This window comes from Lingula anatina, chromosome 9 (assembly GCF_051362555.1).
Source record: "Lingula anatina isolate TDL-2025a chromosome 9, LinAna3.0, whole genome shotgun sequence".
Lineage (NCBI taxonomy): Eukaryota > Metazoa > Brachiopoda > Lingulata > Lingulida > Lingulidae > Lingula > Lingula anatina.
This window is the reverse complement of record NC_141775.1, coordinates 14,233,761-14,259,276: the sequence shown is the minus strand read 5'-3', so window position 1 is coordinate 14,259,276 and position 25,516 is coordinate 14,233,761. Positions and strand designations below refer to the sequence as shown.

Genomic DNA, 25,516 nt, shown 5'->3' with positions numbered 1-25,516 from the left:
ACAAGGTACTATTCTCTAATGAAACAATTAAAAGGTGAAATATTTATTTGAAAACATGGAATATCCGAAAAATGGCTTTGTTAGCGGTTTATTCAATATTAAACTTGAATAAAAGAGAGATTATTACCTGCCAGATTCATCTGCCTGTAATTCGAATTGCAGAATAAATGGCCTCTGTAATATAGCTAAATATAATATCTCATACCTCTAATGACCAGAAATCCCACTCTATTGTATAACACTACAGTACTAGTATCGCCGGTTTTCTCTCTCCCTCTACTCACTGCAGGCTCTCTTGTTTCATACAGTCCCTCTTTGTTTCAAAACTCCCGCTAGTGTCTCGCTAGTTTTCCGGTCCCAGATAGTCCCAGATCACTTCTGAAGAGTACGAAACTCTTTCAAATACGAAAAAGAAGCGTCTATTCTTTTACTTTAAGTGTTTATGATAACCTTTTTATACATAGATCTATTAAAGTAATTATACATCGTACTTGTTAAAATATAGATCTAACGTTTAACTTACACTCACTGCTGCGTTTTGAGAGAGGTTGTTGGGCTTTTCTTGCATAGATGCAACATGTTTGTCGTCTGCTCTCTGTTGTAGAAGCAGCTTGTGTTTTTAGTGTCTAAATCTAGATTGTTTTTCAAACACGCTAAATTAGTTTCAGCCTGGTACATTATGTCAAGTGAAATACTCGAGTTTAAGGAATTTTATGTGCAGTGGGTGTCCATCGATGTTGGAACAGCTGACTCTTGAACGTCTGAATTGCAAAGAGTTACAAACAGGCGGTGTCCAGTCTACATACTTTCTAAATTATATATTCCATGCAGCAGGTGTGAAAATGTGTAGAGATATCATGCCATACCATGCCGATGAAAAGGTAAGTCTTGTTAAGACATGGGGATAGCAAAATTACGTCATTTTTCAGTTTTTAAATAGATCTATGATACGTGGGTGCAGGTACTTTTGTAGTATACCCCCCCCCCCACCCTGTAACTTCCTGAAACTTTCATTTTTCAAACATTTTTTTTAATTTTTCCTTTTCACCTATGTCAAAGCTGTTGAAATAAAATGTTTTTGTAATTACCTGTGGTCTTTTTATTAGTTTTAATCACGTTTAATCCACCCCATTGAAATACAATGTGAAAATTTACAATGTACCTGCAGTCAATAACTTGCCGCGTTTTCGTTGGCTAACTGTACCTTATTTTATGTGAACATAGGATTGATACATTGTATACTTGGACTTCCTCTGGCAAATTATTATGAGCTACTTGTTCACATAAAATTACCTTAGAGTTAGCCAACGAAAACGCAGCAAGTTATTGACTGCGGGTGTAAATTGAAGATTCTAACATTGTATTTCAATGGGCTGGATTAAACGTGATTAAAACTAATGAAAAGTCCACAGGTAATTACAAAAGCATTTTATTTCAACAGCTTTGACAAAGATGAACAAGAAAATGTAAAAAACTGTTTGAAAAGTGAAAGTTACAGAAAGTTACAGGGTGGAGGGGTATTTTCGGTCTTCATTTTTTTGATAATTTTCTCAAATCGTCTAAATCTGGTGGGAGTGCTGGTCAGATTGTATTGAATGGCCAAACCTAACTGTAGAGGCTACATCCCTTTTCTTGCCTGCACCGATTTTAAGGGATGTATACCTTATTTTTGTTTGTTTTTTTTTTTTAGTTTTTGAAGCAGATTTTCGGTCAACAGACATAGCAATTCGTATATATAGTAATTTCCACCTTCTTTAGTTATATATTTACAAAATAGCTATGCGACTGATGTATTTTGTTGGTCAATATTGACTTAGAAGTAGAGATTCTCTATTTCTATGATATTGAGTGACTCCTCAAGACATTCAAACAAAATACTAGTACATGTGGTACATTGTACATGTACCCCCCCCCCCCCCCCCCCCCAATCCCCAAAACCAAGTTTGAGCATGGAGATTTTGAGAGTCATATACCCACTAGAAGAGGACCTTAATGGCTATTAAACATGTACATTAGGGAGCCCGGAGGTAAAATACAAAAGAGATCCTGGTCGCCTTTTATTTTGTTGATGATAATTGATGTCTGAAAATTTACATGTAGACTATGAATTTAGATTGATGTTGCTCTAGACCACAGTTTTGACCATAATACCTGCTCATTTTTTCTAATCATGCAATATGCTGAACGAAGGGTAGAGTAGGTAGTTATCTTCTAACACAGCCTACCTTGGGAATTTAAACCTTCATATTCATTTTTGGTGGTTAATTATTGAAATATATAGTGTTGGTCAAGACGTTAACCCTTTCCAATCTGCTACTTGTGTCAGTTCCATGCTTTGCACAATTGCTTGCAATAATTAATGAATTGTACAACTGGCAGTGCTTTTCCTCCTAGTATTATAGTTTACAGAATGATAAAATAAGATTAGGCTACTAGTACGAGTACTCTTGTATCCTATAACTGAATAAGACACATGCAATGGTTTGACTTTTCCAATTAACTTGGTCATTTAACTTGCCCATTATGCTGTTAACAATGCAAAGACACCATAAAGAATGGGCCCAGCCAGGGCGTAATAAACATGGGGTCTGGGCTTTTTATGCATAGGAATAGATTTGATCCAGGCCTTTGACATATGTATATATATGTGTTACCTGCAGTGCATAATAAAAATTATTGGTAATTATAAGCTGATAAGCATTATGTAACATTCATAAATGAAAATTATCAAACACAAGCCAAAAAATTTTCATACTGTTAGCTTTTATAAGAGGCATTTATAACAGGATCCTGGCCGCTCTATCATGGGATGGGACAATTAATTTCATAAGAGAAGAATGCATGACAATAAGCCAAGGGTCACTGATAATGGGTCAAAGGTCACATGAGGTAATATTTTATGGATTTTTCATTTATGTTTGAGAAAGAATTTAAATTTTGGTAAATTAATTGTAGGCATGGTATAGTCTAATTCTGAAGAACAAAATTTGTGTCCTCAACTGTCTTTATTTAAAAAATCATGTTAACTAATAAAATGAGAACATAACATTCAGAGTATGGGTTCTTTGAAAGTGGGGGTACGAGAGAGAAAATGCTTACTTTATCATTTTGCTCAAAGATATAACAATGCATTATATATCATCATAGTGGCAAACGATGGAACAATTAATTTCATAAGTCATGAATGTGTGGCAATTAGTCAAGGGTTATTGATATATGGTCAAAGGTAACAAGTGGTCATACTTTGTAGATTTTTCATGAATTAAAATTTTTTAGACATTGTTTAAGTAAGAAATTGGTATTTGGTGAATGATTTGTAAAGTTCGTGTAGTCTTATGCTTACATTTATAAACAAAATTGGAGCATCAGCAGTGTTTTTCTTTATAAAGTTATGTTTACTATTTAAGTGTGAACCCAACAGTCAAAATATGCCCTCTTTGAAAGTGGGGGTAGGGGGGAACTGTTCATTATTTGATAGAAGAAGATACAGCAACAAATTGCACATAGTTGTGCATCTGTGGGATAGGACAACTAATATCCTGATTAAGACACTTGAAAAGAAAGCAATCTCATTAAAAATACCCTATAGGTTTGACGGTTAGTCAAGGTCAAATTTTAAGGAGTTTTTTTTTTTAGGTCTAAATGATTATTTTTTGTTTCAAAGAAATTATATTTAGGGATAACTTGATATTATATAATTATTTATGACTAATGCATTTAGTTTGAGACTGTATATATTCAATTTTCAGATTTTTTTATTCAAATATATGACTTCAATTCAAAGTAGAAGTGGGGTCTTTCCATAAAAAGGAGCATTGGAGAGAAGTAATATTCTGAATGTTATTTGAAGATGGACTACAGCTTATATATTGCAAATTAAGCAATTTCCTAAAATGTATATATATATTTTTTTATACAACTTAAAGTATATTTTGTTATTTGTGGGTCAATGACAATAGGTCAGAGGTCACATTTGGTTACTTTTTCCCAAAAAAAAAGCCTATGTACACTGTTTATTTTGATTCAGTATTCAAGGGGAATAGGTATTGTTTTTAATACTAGCATTCAGAAACTTTGTTTTTTTATTATATTTTTAAAAGGATTTTAAAATTTTGTATCATAATGCAACTGTCCATTGAAAATATGACAAAAATTAAAGTCTGCTTCATTCTTATCTCAGTAGGAGATAAAGGTAAACAAACTGTCTGATATATCCAGTATGAAGAGGAGATATCAGAATGCCCTTTAGCCTCATTCTGTCTTAAACATGGTGCCAATACCACAACAAGAGAATTTAAGTACCATGCAGTTAGTCGACAGTTATGCATTTTAAAATGCATCAAAATATTGCCCAGTCCTCTCATGAAGTCAAACATTTGCAGATATTATTATTTTTTCAATATTCATATTCAACATCAACATAATGTGCATTGCTAATTTAGAAAGCACTGAATCTTTCAATTTCTACATTTTGCTTAGATGGAACACTATCCAATGTGTAAACTGAATTGGCAACAGGGGCGGATTTAGGATGTCTTCTGGGTCTTCCAGAAGACAGTCAGATTTTCAAGTTTACATCTATAGATACCCTCGGTAGGTATCTAATTTTTTCTGTTGGAAGAGGGTCAAAATTGGAGGATTGATCAACAAAGATAATCTGGAAGACTGTCAGAAAATAGCTCTGGATCTGCCCCTGGGCAATCACTTTTAACTGCTGGGGCTCAGATACTGTCTGATGTTGAACTGCATAATGTTGGTTATACCCTCTACGAAAGCTCCAGGCATAACACAGGTGGAAAGTATTGATAATTTGAATTTTCTTTTTGTCGGTCAGCAAGAAAGTAGAGTACAGGTCAATGTTGCGATAAGACTTGATATGTGAGCAGACATTATTCCAATTATAAAGGTATCTCAGCTTTTGCTCTGCATAAAGTTATAAATTTCTTAATGAGCAATATGACAATATGAAGACCCGGTAGCCTGTTATCAATGGTACCCAAAACTAACATTTCTATTATTCTCTCAAGCTGTAACTCGTAATTTTGTTGAATACTCTGCAGCAGACATGTCCATATATTCTGGACATGAACACATTCCCATAATAAATGTTTTAATGTTTTGGCCTCAATTTTACAGAAAGTGCATATCTGTGACTCACTCAACTTTATTTTTTCCAGCCAATAATCAGTAAAATAGATACCATGATTGATCTTGAACTGTAATGTTTGTAAGCTCGCATCTTGTGTATACAAAAGGTCCAATGTAAATCAGAGCCCACGTCTCTTCTCCGAGTAAGGCCCCAATTCTTGTTTCCCAGTACCTGTTAGCCCTATTTAAGGATGGGTTGCTGTTTTTCAAGAGCATGTTATAAAAAAAACTTTGTTATCTTATCTTTTGATTTGAGTATTTTTATGTTATCATTCAAAATCCCGTCAATATTTTTCCCATACTCTTTTATGACTGGGCACCAATCTCTTGGAATTGACTTTTTCAGCCCCAGATATTGAAGAAAGCTGAAGTTAGCGGTATATTTTCAGTTTAATTCTTCTAATGTGCTAAGTTCCCCCTAGTGTTCACAATATCAGAAATAAAGTAAACCCCTTTCTTACACTAGTTCTTAAAACAGAAGCTTTTACCTTCAATTATTAATTTTTCATTGTACCATAGAGGCTGTGATAAAATATCTGTAGAAATTCTAGAAGCTTAAATGCTACAGACCTTTTTTTTTTTTTTTTTTTTTTTTTTTTTTTTTTTTTTTTTTTTTTTTTTTTTTTATGTAGAGCTTGTCAAGTGCAATACTGGAAGTAGTGTGCGTTTTTTTATGATACAGTTTAGGAGTTGCGCCTATATCAAAAAGTACAATGTTGCAATATTCAGTGGTGAAAATAAAATGTGAAATACTCCAAACTTAGAAGAGATATGTCCATACAGTACTTACAACTGTGACCTTTAAATTGACCTTTGACCTACTTTTCACCATAAATTGAACTTTCTAAATTTTCTGTTCCTTATGACTGTGATCCCATGCCTAGATCGATCCATCTGTATCAGTCTAACTCTCTGGGAAGTCTTACTAAATTGCTATCAACTTAACCTGCTTAAATGTCTGAATCAGCTAGGGGGTAAAGATAATTACCCCCTAATAATACTAGGCGTGACAGACATTTAAGTCGGTCAAGTTGATAACAATTTAGTGAGACTCCCCAGGGAGATAGATCAATCCAAATATCTGTGGGAATGGTCCCTATATCTCCAGAACTGGCAGAGATACCCCATAGTTACTATATTGAACTGGAAGGAAGCCATGTATTGGCAATCTTACTGTAGCCTTGACTTTGAACTTTGACCTCCTTTTCACCATAGATTGAACTTTGCAAAATTTCTGTCTCATATGTCTTGAAAACTAGCATTGGTTAGCCCATAGTTTCTATTGTATTTGAATAGGAAGTCACATATTGGCAATCTTATTGTGACCTTGAGTTTGTCCTTTGACCTTCTTTTTGACCAAGAACTACATATTTTCTCCCCCCCCCCCCCTTCAAAACTGACAGACATAGCCCAGTATTATCCTAGCTAGGTTTCAAGGTCTGCAAGTTGGCAGGGCAATTTACCCAGTGGCCAAATCATGTTGTTTCAAACAATGAAACAATGTTGAACTATAACGTTGACAAGACATTAGATTAACGTTGGATTTGAAAGTTGGATCAATGTCAAATAACAACGTTGTATCAATGTCAGATAACAACATTGTATCAACCCCAGTTGTTAACAACATTCTTGCATGAAAAGACATTAAAATGACCTGTTTTTATATTTTATATAAAACACAGGTACACAATTATAACGTACACTGTAAAAAACATCTAAGTGCCTGCTTTGTCTCATTGTTTCAACGCATTAACCCAGCAGGCATAGTTGCGTTGGATCAACGTTGAAAACAGGTTGATACGTTGAATTGCCGTTGATCTACCTAAATTCAACGTAAAATCAACGTTGATCCAGCCACGTCGAAACACCGTCATAATGTGACGTTGACTCAACGTTGTATTTTGGTCATGCATTGACACAACCTTGCAGACATGGATTATATTTTAAGATATTATTTGTTGAAAACGTGATACTTTGTTTATCAATACTGTTACTAACTTTATCAAAATAATCAAAAAAAAAAAGTGTTAAAAGTAAAAGTGACAGTTGTTTTGTGTCTTTAGTGAACTAGTAAATTTTCTTAACTTGTTATTCAGAAATACATTCAAATAAACTGAATTCCTTGCAAGGTCAGCTAACACTAGGATGAATAAGTTGATGTAAATGTGATGGAGTGAATTAATAAAGTTAACAGTTCTTGGTAACCTGTAATACATAGACAGGTTGAGGTGACTGTGACTTTGTTATATATATATATATATATATATATATATATATATATATATATATATATATATATATATATATGTTAATCTAAACCTTGGAAATTTTAACTTAAAGGCCATACTTTTATACCCTACCCTCAGGTCATTTCAATGTCTTTTCATGTTGTCTAACAACTGGTGTTGATACAACGTTGTTATCTGAGGTTGAGTCAACTTTCAAATCAAATGTTTATCCAACATCTTATCAACATTATGGTCCAAGGTTGTTTCAATGTTAAAACAACATATTTTGCCCACTGGGTTAGCTCCTAAGCATGTTACATGCTTTTAGACTGAATGTATTTAGCAGTACTAGGACACATTTGATGGCTAAATATGTGTCGAGTGTATATGTATGGCCTATAAGTTAGGATTTCCCAGGTTTATATATATATATATAAGAAAGTCATGGTCACCTCAACATGGTTTTAGGGTGCATTTTCAGAGATTTAGGTCGATCCAGAGATTAAGATTTAGATCGACCTAACTCCCTTGGGGGTTCACGCTAAATTGCAGTCAGCCGAGCGCGCACCATAGTTAATTATCCCCTTACAGCTTTTAGTAGGCAGGACAGACGCTTAAGCCAGCTAAGCTGACAGTAATCTAGTGAGACTCCCCACAGGGATAGATCGATCTAAAATCTATGGAAATGGGGTCTTAGTCCTGACCCGTATGCTCTGCCGCCAAGTCACCGTTACCGCTTCTCCACCTAGATTACTAGGGCCTATGTACCCATCTCTTGGCTTTAATTCACCTATAATCTCAACTCGTTCCACATAAAATTTAGGCTTTGTCGGTGCTGGGGTCTAGGTGTGGCGCACATTGCAATGCACCCTTGTCCAAAAAAGGCAAAAGTAAATGCTAATAATCTACCATACCGAAGGAATTATAGGAAAAGTTTCTACAGACGGCTGACCAAAAGTCATGTGTGGAGATTTCAAATATTCCTTTGGATTTGACCTTTGACCTTAATTTCAAGGTCGAAGGGGCCAAATTTTTCAAATAAAAAAAACGAATTTTTTTACGAAAAAAAAAATTATTTGTACTGATATTCAGAAACTACACAGACCTAACCTATAATATAATTGGAAGGTGTTACCCTTCAGGTCATTTTTTATCTCCGTGAGTTTGGGGTCAATTGGTGCATTTTCACGGGAGTAGCGGCCATAAGATACCGACACTGAAAACTGTCTCTAATTCGGAAACCTATTCTTTTTTGCATTTTGTAGAGCATGTCAAGCCCAACACTGGGGGTGGTCTCCATTTTTTTTTTTTTTTTTTTTTTTTTGTTTTCCATTTGGTTTACAAGTTATGCTGTATCAAAAAGTACATTGTAGTGGTGAAAGCAAAATGTGCAATATGGTAATGTGTAATAAATTTTGAACCATGGGAAAATAAAACATAAGGCTTGGCCAGGCAGACAACTTCTGGTCAAACATAACATTATTTCATGAAATTTGAACATCTGGAACTTCTGAGCACTTCCCATTTCAAGAATTTTAACCAAAATGACCTTTTCTTTATTTTAATTAATTAATTTTTTTCTGTAGGAAATTTATGGCACATTATTGTAACTCCAAAATTGTAACATTTAGTCCCTTATACTGTATCTCCAAAACTGGCAGAGATAGGTCCATAGTTACTTAGTTACTATTGAAGTTGAATAGGAAGTCACATACTGGCAATTTAACTGTGACCTTGAAATTGACCTTTGACCTACTTTTCACCATGAACTGAACTTTAAAACATTTAAGTCCCTTATCTCTCCAAAACTGGCAAAGAAATGCCCATAGTTACTATTGAAATTGAATAGGGAGTCATATACTGGCAATCTAACTGTGCCCTTAAAATTGACCTTTGACCTACTTTTCACCATAAACTGAACTTTGCAACTTTTTTAATGCTGTTACTTTCAAAACTGGCAAAGATACGACTACAGTTACTATTGAATTTGATAGGAAGTCATGTGAGGCAATTTAACTGTGACCTTTAAATTGACCTTTGACCTACTTTTCATCATGAATTGAGCTTTGCAAATTTTCAGAAATCATATACTGGTAAACTGTGACCTTGAAATTGACCTTTGACCTACTTTTCATGATAAACTGCACTTTGCAAATTTTCTGATCTTTATATCTCAAAAACTGGCAAAGATACGTCTGTCAAGATACTTCATGGTATATTACCACTTCATGGGATAAATGCTCTGATTTTACTGTCAAATCGACTTCATAGGATAAGTTGCGACTTCATCTCCACATAAAATTGACATTGAATTTAGGTAGATCAGCGGCGATTCAACTGTTTTCAACGTTGATCCAACGTCATTATGCATGCTGGGTAACCCCCGTGAGGATATAAAATATCTTTATATATCTTTAACTATATTGATAAAGTAAGCATTTTCTCTTCCCTACTCCCACTTTCCAAGTGGGCATATTTTGACTGTAAGGTTTACATTCTTTTACATATTTTTTAAAAAATAAGACAGCTAAGGCTCCAAATTTCGTTGATAAGTATGGGACTATACCAATTTTCAAATCAAACACTAAATACCATATTCTTACTCAAACAATGATTGAAAAAACTTTTTTGGTTTTAATATATAAAAAATCCCCCAAAACGACCTCCTATGACCTTTGACCCATTATCTGCACTCTGACTAATTGTCATGCATTCTTGATTTTTGAAACTATTTGCCCAATCCCTTTCCACCATACATACATACACAATTTATTGATATGCCTGTTACCATGTAGGTATAGAGTAAGTTTATTTTTTCTCCCCTACCCCTATCTAAAAAAAATCCTTGCTGCTGCAGAGGTGGGGTTATATAAGGTGTGATAACACACAGACAGCTACCAGTACGAGAAGGCTATCACACTAGAGACATACCCCTTGACGAAAAAGGCACTGTGAGAATTCATCGATTATTTGGTACCAATAGCAGAAAATAATGCAGGCATCTGGCTGATTGCACATTGGACATTTTTAATTATTATTACTATTTTTTTTATAGCAAACTATCATAAGTGGTTATGATATAATTTGGGATTCATCCTGGTGGTTTTATATGGTAGACTCACAGAATAAGGGCATAGCCACATTGCATTGGGATTTGGACTGGTTTTAAAATCTGTGGTTGAAAAATGGACAAATCACAATTATTTTTCCTCATGTGTATATGTATTTCCATTTGTTTTTTGGTCTTGTCAAAATAAGATTGGACATAATTCAGTTATTTTTTTTCATGATTTAAATCTTTGCGTGGTAAATTCATTGCTTGTAGTAACTTCCCCTTAATGTTTCATTGAATGATTCAATATTACAAGGACAGGATACATATAATAAAGGTCAGTAATTATGTCAGATATTTTTGTTCAGATGTGACAGGGACATTTCAGAATGCATTTCATTTGAAGTTACAATTTTATGCTGTCATCCATGGGGATGGGTCAATCTCTTTAAGATATATATATATATATATATATATATATATATATATATATATATATATATATATATATATATATTTTTTTTTTTTTTTTTTTTTTTTTTTTCACCACAAGTCATTCATTGTATTCAAAGAATTGTTACTTGGAATTCAAGGCGTGACAGTGTGACATTTATAAAGGTTTCAAGTTTTCCTGATTTTCAGAGAAAAATTGGTACTTTGGACTCCATTAAGGTGTGAATTTTTATAGAGGAGTTAGTTAATGTAGGGTATGATGTTCCATCAGGCAACAGTATTATCAAATATTTTTGTTCAGATGTGACGGGGACATTTCAGAATGCATTTCATTTGAAGTTACAATTTTATGCTGTCATCCATGGGGATGGGTCAATCTCTTTAATATATATATATATATATATATATATATATATATATATATATATATATATATATATTTTTTTTTTTTTTTTTTTTTTTTTTTTACCACAAGTCATTCATTGTATTCAAAGAATTGTTACTTGGAATTCAAGGCGTGACAGTGTGACATTTATAAGGGTTTCAAGTTTTCCTGATTTTCAGAGAAAAATTGGTACTTTGGACTCCATTAAGGTGTGAATTTTTATAGAGGAGTTAGTTAATGTAGGGTATGATGTTCCATCAGGCAACAGTATTATCAAAAATTAATACAGCATTGAAAATTAATACAGTATTGAAAACAGATGTTAAAACTTTCCATGGGTGATTTATAGTATGCATTGATGCATTCCAAAGAAGTGGCTTTTAACCACTTTTTCTAGTCTGGCCATCTGTCATACTTCATTTGCTGTTATTTTTATCAAGTCAATTGCTTCATGTGGTTTCAACTGAGGAACATTCAATATCTGGCCTGTTATTTTAATTATTAAAATAATAGAACATGGCTTTTGAGTTTCATTTGAATATATACTTATTATATATACCCGTTGGGTCTTCTTTGTAGCAATCAGACAATTAATACCCTGGTAGACACTTATCTGAGAAGCAAGACAGATGTGTTCCATAAGCATAAGTGTATTGGCTGTGTTTTAACTGATAAATGATTTTCATGATTGGATTAAATTGAAGGAAGATATTGACGCAGTTCAAGTGGAAAGTAATTTTTATGTACACATAGTTGTCACCTGCGTCTATCGTTGCTGTTGCCGTGCACTTTCAGTGATAACAAGATAAGTGGAAAACCATATTTTACCTTTTGCGTTCAAACTTATGGAAATAATGATTGTTCATAAAATACAAGTGAAGTTAAAAAATCAGCATGAACTGGCCATATTTTCAAAAGTTTTATTTTATTTTTTAATATTGATTGGAACTTTTTTTTGCAAAATTTGTTTATTTATTTATTTTTTTTTTCAGCAACTTTTATCCACCTTTATTTGGATAACACGAACACTATCATAGTTTGCTTTGAAACTTGTAGGACTAATTCATAGGACTAATATACTGATCAGATTTGAAAATAAGCTTGATTGTTTCAGTTTTGGTAATGTTACCATGCCTTTTGTATGTGTGGTTTTTCCTCAGATTCAATTTTTAGGCATGTAAACAGTCTCATTGTTGAGCCAATATGATATGTAAATGTGATCTTTTGACATTTTCTGCATTTAACAATATTGTTAGTTGATATATAAAATTGATGGTAAACCTGTTATTGTGAACTGGTATTGTGTAATAGAGTGTCAAAAATGGAAATAAACTCATATCATTGCAGTTTGTCAGCTTCAATCATTCACTATGTTCATAGTCTCAGAATGGAGCAAATTCTAACTTTCATATATATGACTTTTTCTGGTCTTGAGTCATACATTTTATATTATCTTAAAACAGTTCTTGGTTTGCATGTATTTGGCTTGTTTTTAAAAGTCTTTTCTCCTTTTGAACACATGAATTGTGGACAAGGATGGCCCCAGCATGATCCACAAGCTGCACTGTAGACTGGCCTGGTCCATTGTTCACCTTGAGGACTGCACTGTGTGTCCCAGCTGCCATTGAAATTCCTTGGCATGGTGACACATTTTGGGTTTGCTGATGAATTAGTGTTAGTGGTTTACTGCTTCTACTTCTGGCTGTTACTATTAAATTGCTGAGAGAGCACGTACTGCATTTCTGTCTGTTTTGAAGCCATCATTCATATGTATAGCCTGTAGCCTTCTGCTGGCATGGGCTTGTTCCAATGGAACCATTTTGTACCCTGGCATGTGAATAACTTGCCTCTTTTACACAAGTTATGGTTCACATTGCAACATTCAATCATGGCATCAGTGGTATAGGTCAGTTTTTTATCATCATGTTCAGATTCCCAGCACCTGCCTAATATTATACAGTGAACATTTCATAGCACACTGTTGCTTAACATATCATCATCTGTTAATCAGTTTTTAATTGTCCCATTTTTAGTTGTCTAGAAAACATCCCAGAGCTCAAAGATACTTTGGCCTGTGCACATGAATTCTGTCCGAGACTGAAGTGATGGATGTCTTAAAATTTCAGTAGGAGTAGAGGGATATTACTTGTTGATGTCTGTGAGGTAGGTTGGTAGCACTTTAGTGCATGTGAATCACCATCTAAAATGCAGTAATTCACAGGTGTTGGCTCAGTGTCCTTTTGCATTTCCACCACACATGCCTTCAAGGTCGGCTTTATCACCAATGCTGGAGTTGGTGGTTGCTGTATGCTGGTTGCATAGTATGGACCCCAGTGGTCTGGACACATCTCACGGCAGGCCCGAATATAGCCAGCAATTTCAAAAGGAGGGGAGGGGAGGTTCGATGGAGTAGACCTTTTTTGTGTTAGAGAATTTAGTGTTAAAATTAAAGCTCCAAAAACTTCAAAATTGATATAAAAAAACTAAACCAGATAAAGTTATGAGATCATGCTGATGTTGAAAGCTGTATTAATTTAAAGTCAAAAACAAGAAATTTAAAAGAAACAAGTGTACGTTCAGCTTATCAAGTATTATCATAACATTACAATTAATTTAAAGCTCCATATAACATGTAGGCCTACATGACCAGGGAGGAAATCTATTTAGAACTATAACATTGTGTCATGCTTCTGTGTCTTCACTTAAGTGCAAGTTTTTCTAACCACCAGACAAATCAGCCAGAAAGTGGCAATTGGTTGGGTTCTCACAGAATACACTCATATTACTCACAGTGAATCATCTTTATGACTTTATTGAATGTGTGAAATAGTAAAGCTTTGCGTTGCGTTTTTACCGAGATACAGCCCCATGCATATTTAACCCTCGCGCAGAGAGTCCGCTTAACTTTTCAGCTGTGTGAGTGATGCATTTTCCCTCAAATTTGCTCTACAAAATGCACATGATTTGTTCAGTACATTACTTCGACCTTTACTATATTTGAAAGATTGATAAATTGAAAGATTGATGAATAGTCTTTATAACAACAGAAAATTTTATCATAATTTTGTTGCTATGGTTACAAACTATCGAGGTCATTTGGGGTCAATTGATGCTTCTTTCAGATACCCACCCTACATATAGCCTAATATCTCCACTGGTAGAGCACCTTATATATTATCATTGGTATTTCCTGAGAACATAGGCATAATATGGATTAAAAATCGGCATGGACTTTTTTCCTGCACCATTGACGCAAATCTTCCTATTTACAGGCTATTTCATCGTAAAACATACCAGTCAAATCTTACTTCCCAAAGTTTCGATTTTTATCAAAGACTGTTGAAATCAGTTCCAACATGAATCAGTGCCAAAATTACAAAAATAAGCTCTGGTATCTTCTATGAATTTATTCCCAGTGTACCATGAAAATCTGACTCCCCTAAAATGTGACTCCCCAGTCAGATTTTCATCATGAAAATGTGACTCCCCAGTCAAATTTTCATCATGAAAATGTGACTCCCCCTATGAAATTTTGACTCCCCCCCAAAAAAAAAAAAAAAATTCATTAATCTCATTTTATTTGAATAAATGACTATGATCTTGTAGTATGCATAATGGAGGATACATTCGCACTTTTTTTTTGTAGTTTGCAGGTGAAAATTTTCATGAAAAATAAGAAAATTAAAAATGTGCACATAATGAAAATCTGACTCCCCAATGAAAATTTGACTCCCCCTCCACAAAACTTCATAAATCTTATTTCATTTTGAGTATATGACTGTGATCTTGTAGTATGTAAAATGGAGGATACATTGGCACTTTTTTTTTTTGTAGTTTGCAGGTGAAAATTTTCATGAAAAAATAAGAAAATTAAATGTGCACATAATGAAAATCTGACTCCCCCATGAATATTTGACTCCCCCTAATTGCAATTAACCATGTACCACAGGTAAGGCATGGAGCACTGAAATGCCTGTGGTCATTGTTTGATTGTGCCAATGTATCCACCATTTTACATACTACAAGATCACAGACATATGTTCAAAATAAAATAAGATTTATGAAGTTTTGTGGAGGGGGAGTCAAATTTTCATGGGGGGAGTCAGATTTTCATTATGAAAATCTGACTGGGGGAGTCAGATTTTCATGGGAGTCAGATTTTCATGTTACACCGGATGCAATTATATACCAAGTTGAAATGCTGGTTAACCTTGCAATCAAAACTAAGTTCGTGAAACTAGTAATGGCTGGTTCAAGTAGGAGGAAGGCGCACGCTGCAGATTTCCCGAATTTCAAGTAGCAAACAGCACATGCACTGTGCGTTGTTGTTCAGTAGACACTTACAAAGGCAAAAAAGTGGTGTGACATTCAGGAGATACGACAAAGATGTATGGGCCACCTCTCCATGCTTGAATTACGTCTAAAATAAGAGGATACTAATGCCAAAAATGGACCATGGCCTGCGTCATGCATATCACGTATGGTGTAGATCAGTTTCATCATCTTAAGCAATTTGGAGTGAACTCGACTCAGTCATCTGCCTAGCGTATAGTTACATGCTGTGGTCTTTTGGGTAGCCACAAGAACATATCAACAGTTATTTCCTTGGACCTAACGGGAGCTTTCACGCACAGTTGATCCAGTTTTTATCAAAACAATGGGAAAGTTTTCTCTCCAGAGGTCTCAGGTAATACAAATGTTTACATATATTAAACTAACATAAAACTTACATTAAACCTTTTATTATTAATGTACTCACCGAATTAATATTAGACAGAGGATTGAGAAGGATATTATGATGTTCTACTTGTTAAAATGTACTAGTTAATGTGTAGTAGTAAGATAAAGCATATAACTTCCTAGTTCCCAAGTTGGATATCATAACAGTTTTAATGCATGCTGAATTGTTAATTTGATTTTGATACTTAAAATATATATGAAATAAAGCTTTGTTGTTAAACGCTGTTCATGATAAGTTTTGTCAGTTGAAAATTAAACCCATTTAATAAAATGGAGAATGAAATTTCCTTATTATTTCAGCTAGAATATGTCTGAAGACTGGTCAGAGAAAGCCAGTAAATATGACAAAGAAAATAAAGTGGTTAATCCAGGTGCTGAAAAAAAGGAAGTGTGAGGAGGATTGGCTCACTGCCAAAAGGAGTATATTGTTTTCACATTTATTTACTTGAAAAAGTATACTATCTCAGCGATACAGAAACGGCGCGACTTTGCGACATTTGACCCATAAATTTCATTATTGTCTCATAAAAACGATCGTAATGCGACAAAACATGAGGCCATTGTCGCATAAATAGCATCACCTTTGCGACCAGGAAATCAGAAAAATACGCATATAGTCAAATTTAATAAAAATCAGGAATGATCCAAACAGTTTAACAAAGTAAAAGTCGTTCAGTGAGTGCGCAATATCACCTGAAACTGAGTGGTACTCATCAGCCAATCACATCGCACCTTTCAAATTCAGTTATAGCGCTTAGCAACGCTTGCGAATTCAGCGAATCATGCTTCTTCTTGCATTCACCGCAAATTTCCTCCTCGCACATGGCGGAGCAAAGTGACAGTGAAACTGAACCTCGTGACCAGTCGGCTGCTTGTTTGCCTCGGAAACGTGTAAAACGAGTGTTCAATGAAGCTTGGAAATCCTAATGGACATGGCTAGAAAACAAAGACAACCATATGTTTTGCACACTATGTGTAAAAAGCCAAAAAAAGAACGTTTTTACCGAAGGCTGTAGCAACTTCAGAACCACGACTTTGGAGCGGCATGCTTCAGCAGCTGACCATCGCCAGTCGGTACAAGATGAAATCTCAAGGTCAACTCTATCGAGAATGGTAAAAAATCAGTTTAGTGAGAACGACAGTGCCATAATCCATGCTCTACGAACAATATATTTCTTGGCAAAGCAGGACATAGCAACATCCAAGTACCCAGATTTTGTTGATTTTTTGATAAAGCAAGGCTGCAGTGATCTTGCGCCAATTGCAAAAAGCTACCAATCCTACACTATTACCAAAGACTTTCAAGAGAGTATATACGAAGTGATTCTCCGAGATATTTGAAAAAAGCTGACAGATGCAGACTATATCTCTGTGCTTTGTGATGAATCATGTGACATTACTAGTACAAAAAAACTGAGTGTGTATGCGAGGATATCATCAGGCTGTAAACCAGAGACCATTTTCTTAGAGAATTGTGAAATACTGGATGGGAAAGCAGACACCATTGCAACATCTGTCAAAAATCTCCTGACAAAGTTTGAAGTGCCGCCTGATAAGGTAGTAGGACTAGGAAGTGACGGTGCATCGGTCAGTATTGCATAAAATTATCAAGAAACAATAAATAAAAAACAACTGGTGTGAAGTTGATAAATAGAATAAATTAAATAATGTACTGGATATATAATATATTACAAGGAAACAATAAATAGAATAAATATTTGAAATTTCATTCATTAATTTTATTTAGTCAGGATTATAATTATTACTGTCAGTCTGTTATATTTATGAAAAATTCCAAAATATTAAATAGTTTGGAAACTTTTTAATAATGAAAAATATTAATAGTTCCAATTTTTTCTAAAATATTGGTTTGTTCATCAGATGTTGATATGGAAAAATTAATTTCAATCTTTATCTCATCAGGTTATGACCGGAAAACACAATGGAGTCGGTACAAGACTAAAAAGAGAAACAAATCCACAGCTCATTCAACTGCACTGCATTGCTCACCAACTTGCACTCGTGTCTAGCCAAGCAGCCAATGGAGTGCCATATTTGAAGACCTACCAGGAGTTCATGACAAATATCTACTACTGGTTCAAACACTCCGCCAAGCGCATTAGTGGACTGGCTTCTCTACAGGATGTATTAGATGCTCCCAAGATCAGGATAAAGGAAGTACATTCTGTCCGTTGGTTTAGCTTTTATAACAGTCTAGATGCTTTGTATCGCTCTTGGCAATCTTTGGCAATGTTGTTTGAGCAACAGGTTGCTGAAAACGGCAATCCACAGTCTAAAGGTTTCTTGAAAACCATGGCAACATCACAGTTTCTTCTTGTGACAAGCTGTCTTATGGATATCATCCCTATAATTACACATCTAAACATGATATTCCAAAAAGAAAATCTGGATTTGGCTGTTGTATCCCCAGCTGTTCGTGGTGTGAAAAATCAACTGCAGGAATTGCTACAGACACCTGGAGCTCATGAACAGGCTACAAAAGAAGATCTTGGAGAAACCTCTCAGTCAGAGTCCTACTACAAAGGTGTGAAAATTAGAGACACTACACAACTGAGGAATGGTGCAGACTCTGCGAAAACTTCCTTTATCAACAATCTCCTGGAAGAACTTGATAAGCGGTTTCCAGATAATGACCAGTCAGTGGTTTCTGCCCTATCAGTTTTAGGTCTCAGAGGCATCAGGTTTCAAAATCAGGATGCCCAAGCTGCTTTTGGAAATAAGGAATTGGACGTTGTCATTAAACATTACGAGGACAAGTATGTTGATGGCAATGTGGTCAAACAGGAATGGGCAATACTGAAGGAATTGGTCCTGGCAAACACTTACAGTTGTGACAGTATGAAAGAACTCTGGGAAATTATCAACGCATTTCATAAGGAGAATTTCCCTAACTTGTGCAAATTGGCTGGCATAGCACTTGCCCTCCCAGTGCATACTGCAGACGTAGAACGTGGCTTTAGTGCTCAAAATATAATCAAATCTAGCCTTAGAAACAGACTGATCAGTGAAAACTTACAAATGTTGATCGCCATAAAACTTAATGGCCCCCTTTCTCAGGATTTTGACTTTAGAAGTGCTCTAAGTGTGTTTAAAACAAAACGTCAAAGGCATTTCTCATGAATATTGATGTAAGAGACAATAATGACATTTGTGGTGTAATGACATTACTTTATTGACATTACTACATTGACATGACATTAATAATGGCACTTCTGGTAATCATGCCTAAGAGTGTTTCAAAGAGCAAATGTTTTTTTTTTTTTTTTTTTAAAGAATAAAACTTGTTTTATGGAAACAAAAAATGTTGTTTATGATGTGTCCCTTGTTTTGAACCTTGTGTCTCATATTTTTATGAAACAGGAGACACATGTCTCTCTTTTCACATAAGGTTTCTGTATCACTGCTATCTACGGTTGGAAGACACAATGACCAGATAGATAAAGCATTTTTCAGTCATGGAGTAACAAAAAGAGTCCCTAGAAAGTGCAGCAATTTATTGGAACTTCATCAGAATTTGAGAGCTGATACATTTTGATTAACTTTTCAATAAAGGAGATTTTTGTCTTGTTTCATTTCATTGAAGATATTCATGAATGCAACCTTTAATTGAACATATGTTACTAAAACGCTGATAATGGATATCAATATTTTAATCTTTCAAGCAAAGATCAGTATGACATATTTTGTAGCAATTCATCGCCCTGGTCTTGAGTACTGGTAGTGCAAAACAATCCAGGGTGTATGATGGCATGATACAAGTTCTTTTCGCATCAATTTTCATTTTTCTCTTAAAGGGCAAAAAATTAAGTGGATTTTTTGAAGTTCTGTTGGTTTGATGTGTTTGTATAAAAAAAAACAAACAAGTGTTTCTGTCTTTATCTTTAGTTGAAAAAAATATCTAAAAATTTTCATGAGTCAAAACTTTGCATGTTTTCTTATTCACTTAAGGAAACAAGAGCACTATTATGGGAATGTCAGTTAAAATGACTTCTACCTATAGATAACCTATAGAGATTATGGTTATAAGTATTTTTTGTATGTAGTTTCGGTCATTATACTTTCAAGTAATTCACTTATTTATAGGTACATATCCCATGAAAATGATGATTATGTATTGTAGAATGAATAGTTAGTTGATTGATTGATGCCCATTTGTGTTCAATATTATTTGCTGAAGAAGTGATTGATTGATGCCCATTTGTGTTCACTTTTATTTGTTGAAGAAGTAATCTATTTTTGATAATAAGTAGACTACCTGTACTACATGTACAATGTAATCTGAAGTTTCTGTGAACTTGTTGAAGGACATTCACTTTCTCTATAAAATAATAACATATATAAAAACGTGGGTTGTTTGTTGTTTTCTCTTCTCAATTCACAAAGATTCTAGACTAATCTTATTTTTAATTAATTTTGTATGCTATAGCATTATAGAAAATGCACTGCTGCATAGTTGAACAATGGCAATATAAGCACTTGAGCAAAGGATAGACACTTGTCGGTTGAAAAGGGTTAACATCTTGACCGGTGCTACATAAATTTCAGTAACAAATGACCAAAATATAAGAATGGACGTTTAAATTTTCAAAAGTAGGCTTTGATAGAGGGACATTACCTTCTTTTGTAAAGTATACTGTTTAAATTTGCCGTGATTAGAGGAAGTGAGCATTTACTGGCCAAGACAAGAGCAACACCAATCTAAATTCTTACATTTTCAGACATCAATATATCCCCAACAAAATAAAAGTCCACGAATATCTCTTTTGTATTTTATCACCCTAATGTTCCTTTATAAACACATGTAGGTTTTACAGTCATAGGACCTCTACCAGTGGGTATATGACTCTTTGAAAATCGCCATGCTCAAATATGATTTTAGGGGGTGGGGTGCAAAATGTGGGTACAGTGTGGACTAGGTGGGTGATATTTTTTGTTTGAATGTCTTAGGAAGGTGAATATTGATTGACAAAAAATATCATATAGGAATATTGTAAATATATAGCTAGATAAAGGGGAAATAAGCATATATATGAGTTGCATAGCTGCTGACTGAAAATCTGCTTCGAAAGCCGGAAAAAATCGAAAATTGGGCATAAATCCTTTGAAATACGGTTTTTGGAGCCTAACGTTTGGCAGAAGTTAATAGGGTCCTCAGGCAAGTATTTAAGCCCAATAAGGTCAAATTCAGTGAACCCTCACCTTGCTGCACTTGTTTGGTGCTTAAAAAACTGGCACTTAATCTCAAAGATGACTTGATGTGTGTGTCTGTATGTGTGTGTGTCGATCTGTATGTATGAGCAAGACATGCAGAGATAGAATTTATACATCTTGTCATGCTACGTTGCCTTCACACAATCTCAGTGATGAGTTCGTATGTGCGTGTCTGCAGGTGTGTGTATGTGTGTGTAAGAGAGAGATAGACGTTATACATCACTTTTTGGTCAGCCTTATTTGATAATTTTGAGGCAAGAAGATTTGCATATAAGGGAAAATTGACGTTTTTCCTCTATTTCCGATTGTTTGAAAGGTTTTTAATGAATTATAGGAATTAATTTGTTCATTTTCTTTTAGTTTGGTGTGTTATTTTCTATTTCAAGGTGATATTTTACTGCCTGCAGTCAGTTTTGCATACCCTCCCCTCTGCTGCATTTTAGTGCTTTTTTCATCTGCTTGGGGGCAGCACCTTACAGTAAAGTTCTTGTGACTGGGAGGCTGTGCTGATAAGATATCTTGATTTTTATATACAGACACAATAAGTGTATTTACAGTAATTAGGACTAAAATGCAGCCTCAGTTGGAAAGGCAGTGTTAATTGGCTTCTTTTTCTTAAGTTATACATTTTTGTGAAATTTATTGGCATTTTCACTATGGGACCTTGAACTCCCACAAGCATGAAGCTGAAAAAAAATCAAATTTTCTACACATTCATGTTATTTATGTTAGATATTTTAGTTGGTGGTAATTTCAGATTTAATCAGTATGTAATATTGCATCAAAATTGACAAGCAAACTGCTTTGTGCACTGCCACCACAAACGTTATGAAAAAAAACTGTGTTACCATACTTACAGTGAAATTATTGTGACTGGAAGGTTATACTGGTAAGGTATACTGTTTAAATCTTAGGTGGAAGTGTTTGTTGAACAAGGAAAGAATTAAACCTTACAATGAAAGTGAATGGGATTTTTTATAGTGGTTTGTAACCTAGCGGTATGTCTTATGATCACTATCTGTGCCCTGAATATCCCGCGGCGTAATTACTGGCAGCGCGAGCCAGTTACTATAAGTTACTATAAGTAACTGGCTCGCGCTTCCAGTAATTACGCCGCGGGATATTCAGGGCACAGACCATGATCATAAGATAGCGCGAATAGAAAATAGAATTTAGAAAATAGACATTGCATGTGAACGAAGCCTAAGCCTACCTTTAATCATTACCCTAACATTAAGCCCAACTTTTAGGACTGGGTTCCCGTGCCTAGACCGATCCATCTGGATCGATCTAACTCCCCGGGGAGGCTCACTAGATTACTGTCAACTTAACCAGCTTAAATGTCTTAATCAGCTAGAGGGTAAAGGTAATTACCCCCTAACAGTTTTACAAGGCGTGACAGACATTTAAGCCCTTTAAGTTGATGGGAATTTAGTAAACTCCCCAGGGAGATAGACTGATCCAAATATCTGTGGGAATGGTCCCTAAGACTAACCCTAATTCTTATCCTAGCCCTTAGTCTAGCCCTATGTCTTACCCTTACTCTAACCTTAAAATTAACCCCACTTTTTAAAGTGTGACCCTTGAAAATTAGCCAGTTCTTTTAAGTGTTACTTTAAAATCAACCCTACCTTTCACTCCCAATCCATAAAAAACAGTTTAATGAATAAATAACAGACAACAGTGTATGTAAAAAATTCAATTTGTTTATTATTATTCTGATCTGGATGGCATCTAATGGATTTCTTTGGCAGCTTGTCATGCATATATCTTTTCTGTACTGATAACTTTACTTGGTCTTGAGTCATACATTAGATATTTTCTCAAAACAGTTCTTGTTTTGCATGTATCTGGCTTGTATTTAAAAGTCCTTTCTCATTTTCACTTGTTCATCTTCACTTTTCAGCTAGCGCCGAACACAGGAATTGGGGACAAGGATGGCCCCAGCATGATCCACAAGTTGCACTGTACCGGTAGACTAGCCTGGTCCACTGTTTACCTTGAAGACTGCACTGCGTGTCCAAGCTGCCACTGAAATTCCTTGACATGGTGACACATTTTGGGTTTGTTGATGTATTAGTTTCAGTGGTTCCCTGCTTCTGCTTCTGGCTGTTACTATTAAATTCCTAAAAGAGCACGTACTGCATTTATGTCTTTTTTTTAGCCAATAGCTTGTCTTAATTTATCTTTCTCCTCATCAGTCATATGTAGCCATCTGGTAGCATGGGCTTGTTCCAATGGTACCTATTTGTACCCAGGCATATGTGAATGACTTGCCTCGTGTTATGCACAAGTAATGGTTCACATGGTAACATTCAATCATGGCATCACTGGTATAGGTCAGTTTTTTTATCATCATGTTCACATCCCCAGCACCTGCCTGATATATACAGTGAAAATTTCATAGCACACTGCCGCTTAACATCATCATTGAGTCTGTTAATCAGTTTTTAATTGTCCATTTTCAGTTGTCTAGAAAACATCCCAGAGCTCCAGGATACTTTGGCCAGTGCACATGAATTCTGTCCAAGACTGAGGTGATGGTTGGCTATGAATTTCAGTAGGACTGGAGGAGAATTACTGTGAAGTAGGTTGGTAGCTCTTAGTGCATATGAATCACCTGCTAAAATGCAGTATTTCTCAAGTGTTGGCTCAGTGTCCCTTTGCATTTCCACCACACATGCCTTCAAGGTCTGCTTTATCACCAGTGCTGGAGTTGGTGGTTGCTGTAGCAGAGTAGAGACCCCAGTGTTCTGAACACATCTCACAGCAGATCCCTTAGCAAGCAATTTCAAAAGGGGAGGAGGGGTCTTTTATTGAAGGAGTGGACCTTTTTTGTGTTTGAGAATTTAGTGTTAAAAGCTTCATAAACTTCAAAATTTATGTAAAAAACTAAACAAAATAAAGGTATGAAATCATGCTGATATTGAAAGCTGTATGAATCGAAAGTCAAAAACAGAAGAAATTTAAAAGAAACAAGTGTTCATCTTATCAAGTATTGTCATAACATTACAATTAATTTAATGCTCTACATAACACATAGGCCAACGTGAACAGGGAGAATATCTGTTTAGAACTATAACATTGTGTCATGCTTCTGTGTCTTCACTTAATCTCAAAGAAGACTTGGTGTGTGTGTGTGTGTGTGTGTGTGTGTGTGTGTGTGTGTGTGTGTTAGAGAGAGAGAGATGGAATTTATACATCTAGTCATATGCTACGTTGTCTTCATATAATCTCAGTGATGACATCATTTGTGCCTGTCTGCAAGTTTTTAATTGTCCATTTTCAGTTGTCCAGAAAACATCCCAGAGCTCCAGGATACTTTGGCCAGTGCACATGAATTCTGTCCAAGACTGAGGTGATGGTTGGCTATGAATTTCAGTAGGACTGGAGGGATATTACTGTGAAGTAGGTTGGTAGCCCTTTAGTGCATATGAATCACCTGCTAAAATGCAGTATTTCTCAAGTGTTGGCTCAGTGTCCCTTTGCATTTCCACCACACATGCCTTCAAGGTCTGCTTTATCACCAGTGCTGGAGTTGGTGGTTGCTGTAGCAGAGTAGAGACCCCAGTGTTCTGAACACATCTCACAGCAGGCCCCTTAGCAAGCAATTTCAAAAGGGGAGGAGGGGTCTTTTATCGAAGGAGTGGACCTTTTTTGTGTTTGAGAATTTAGTGTTAAAAGCTTCATAAACTTCAAAATTTATGTAAAAAACTAAACAAAATAAAGGTATGAAATCATGCTGATATTGAAAGCTGTATGAATCGAAAGTCAAAAACAGAAGAAATTTAAAAGAAACAAGTGTTCATCTTATCAAGTATTGTCATAACATTACAATTAATTTAATGCTCTACATAACACATAGGCCAACGTGAACAGGGAGAATATCTGTTTAGAACTATAACATTGTGTCATGCTTCTGTGTCTTCACTTAATCTCAAAGAAGACTTGGTGTGTGCGTGTGTGTCTGTGTGTGTGTGTGTGTGTGTGTTAGAGAGAGAGAGATGGAATTTATACATCTAGTCATATGCTACGTTGTCTTCATATTATCTCTGTGATAACATCATTTGTGCCTGTCTGCAAGTGTGTGTGTGTGTGTGTGTGTGTGTGTGTGTGTGTGTGTGTGTGTGTGTGTAAGAGAGAGATAGACATCATACATCACTTTTTGGTCAGCCTTATTTGATAATTTTGAGGCAAGAAGATTTGCATACAAGGGAAAATTAAGGTTTTTCCTCTATTTCAGATTGTTTGAAAGCTTTTTAATGAATTATAGGAATT

General features: G+C 35.1%; 1 protein-coding gene and 1 long non-coding RNA gene across 2 annotated transcripts; both read left to right on the top strand.

Annotated features, from left to right (window-relative positions):
* Window positions 1-573: 573 nt before the first annotated feature.
* On the top strand, window positions 574-23,828 carry LOC147759956 (uncharacterized). The gene is made up of 3 exons (XR_015331163.1): window positions 574-881; window positions 23,145-23,301; window positions 23,707-23,828. It is a non-coding gene; the product is annotated as an uncharacterized LOC147759956 (long non-coding RNA).
* Window positions 14,847-19,266, top strand: LOC106173332 (zinc finger protein 862-like). The gene is made up of 3 exons (XM_086996080.1): window positions 14,847-15,953; window positions 16,307-17,593; window positions 17,930-19,266. Exon 3 carries the CDS (start codon window positions 17,933-17,935, stop codon window positions 19,145-19,147), a length of 1,215 nt encoding a protein of 404 aa, XP_086852206.1. The 5' UTR covers window positions 14,847-15,953; window positions 16,307-17,593; window positions 17,930-17,932; the 3' UTR covers window positions 19,148-19,266.
* Window positions 23,829-25,516: the final 1,688 nt, after the last annotated feature.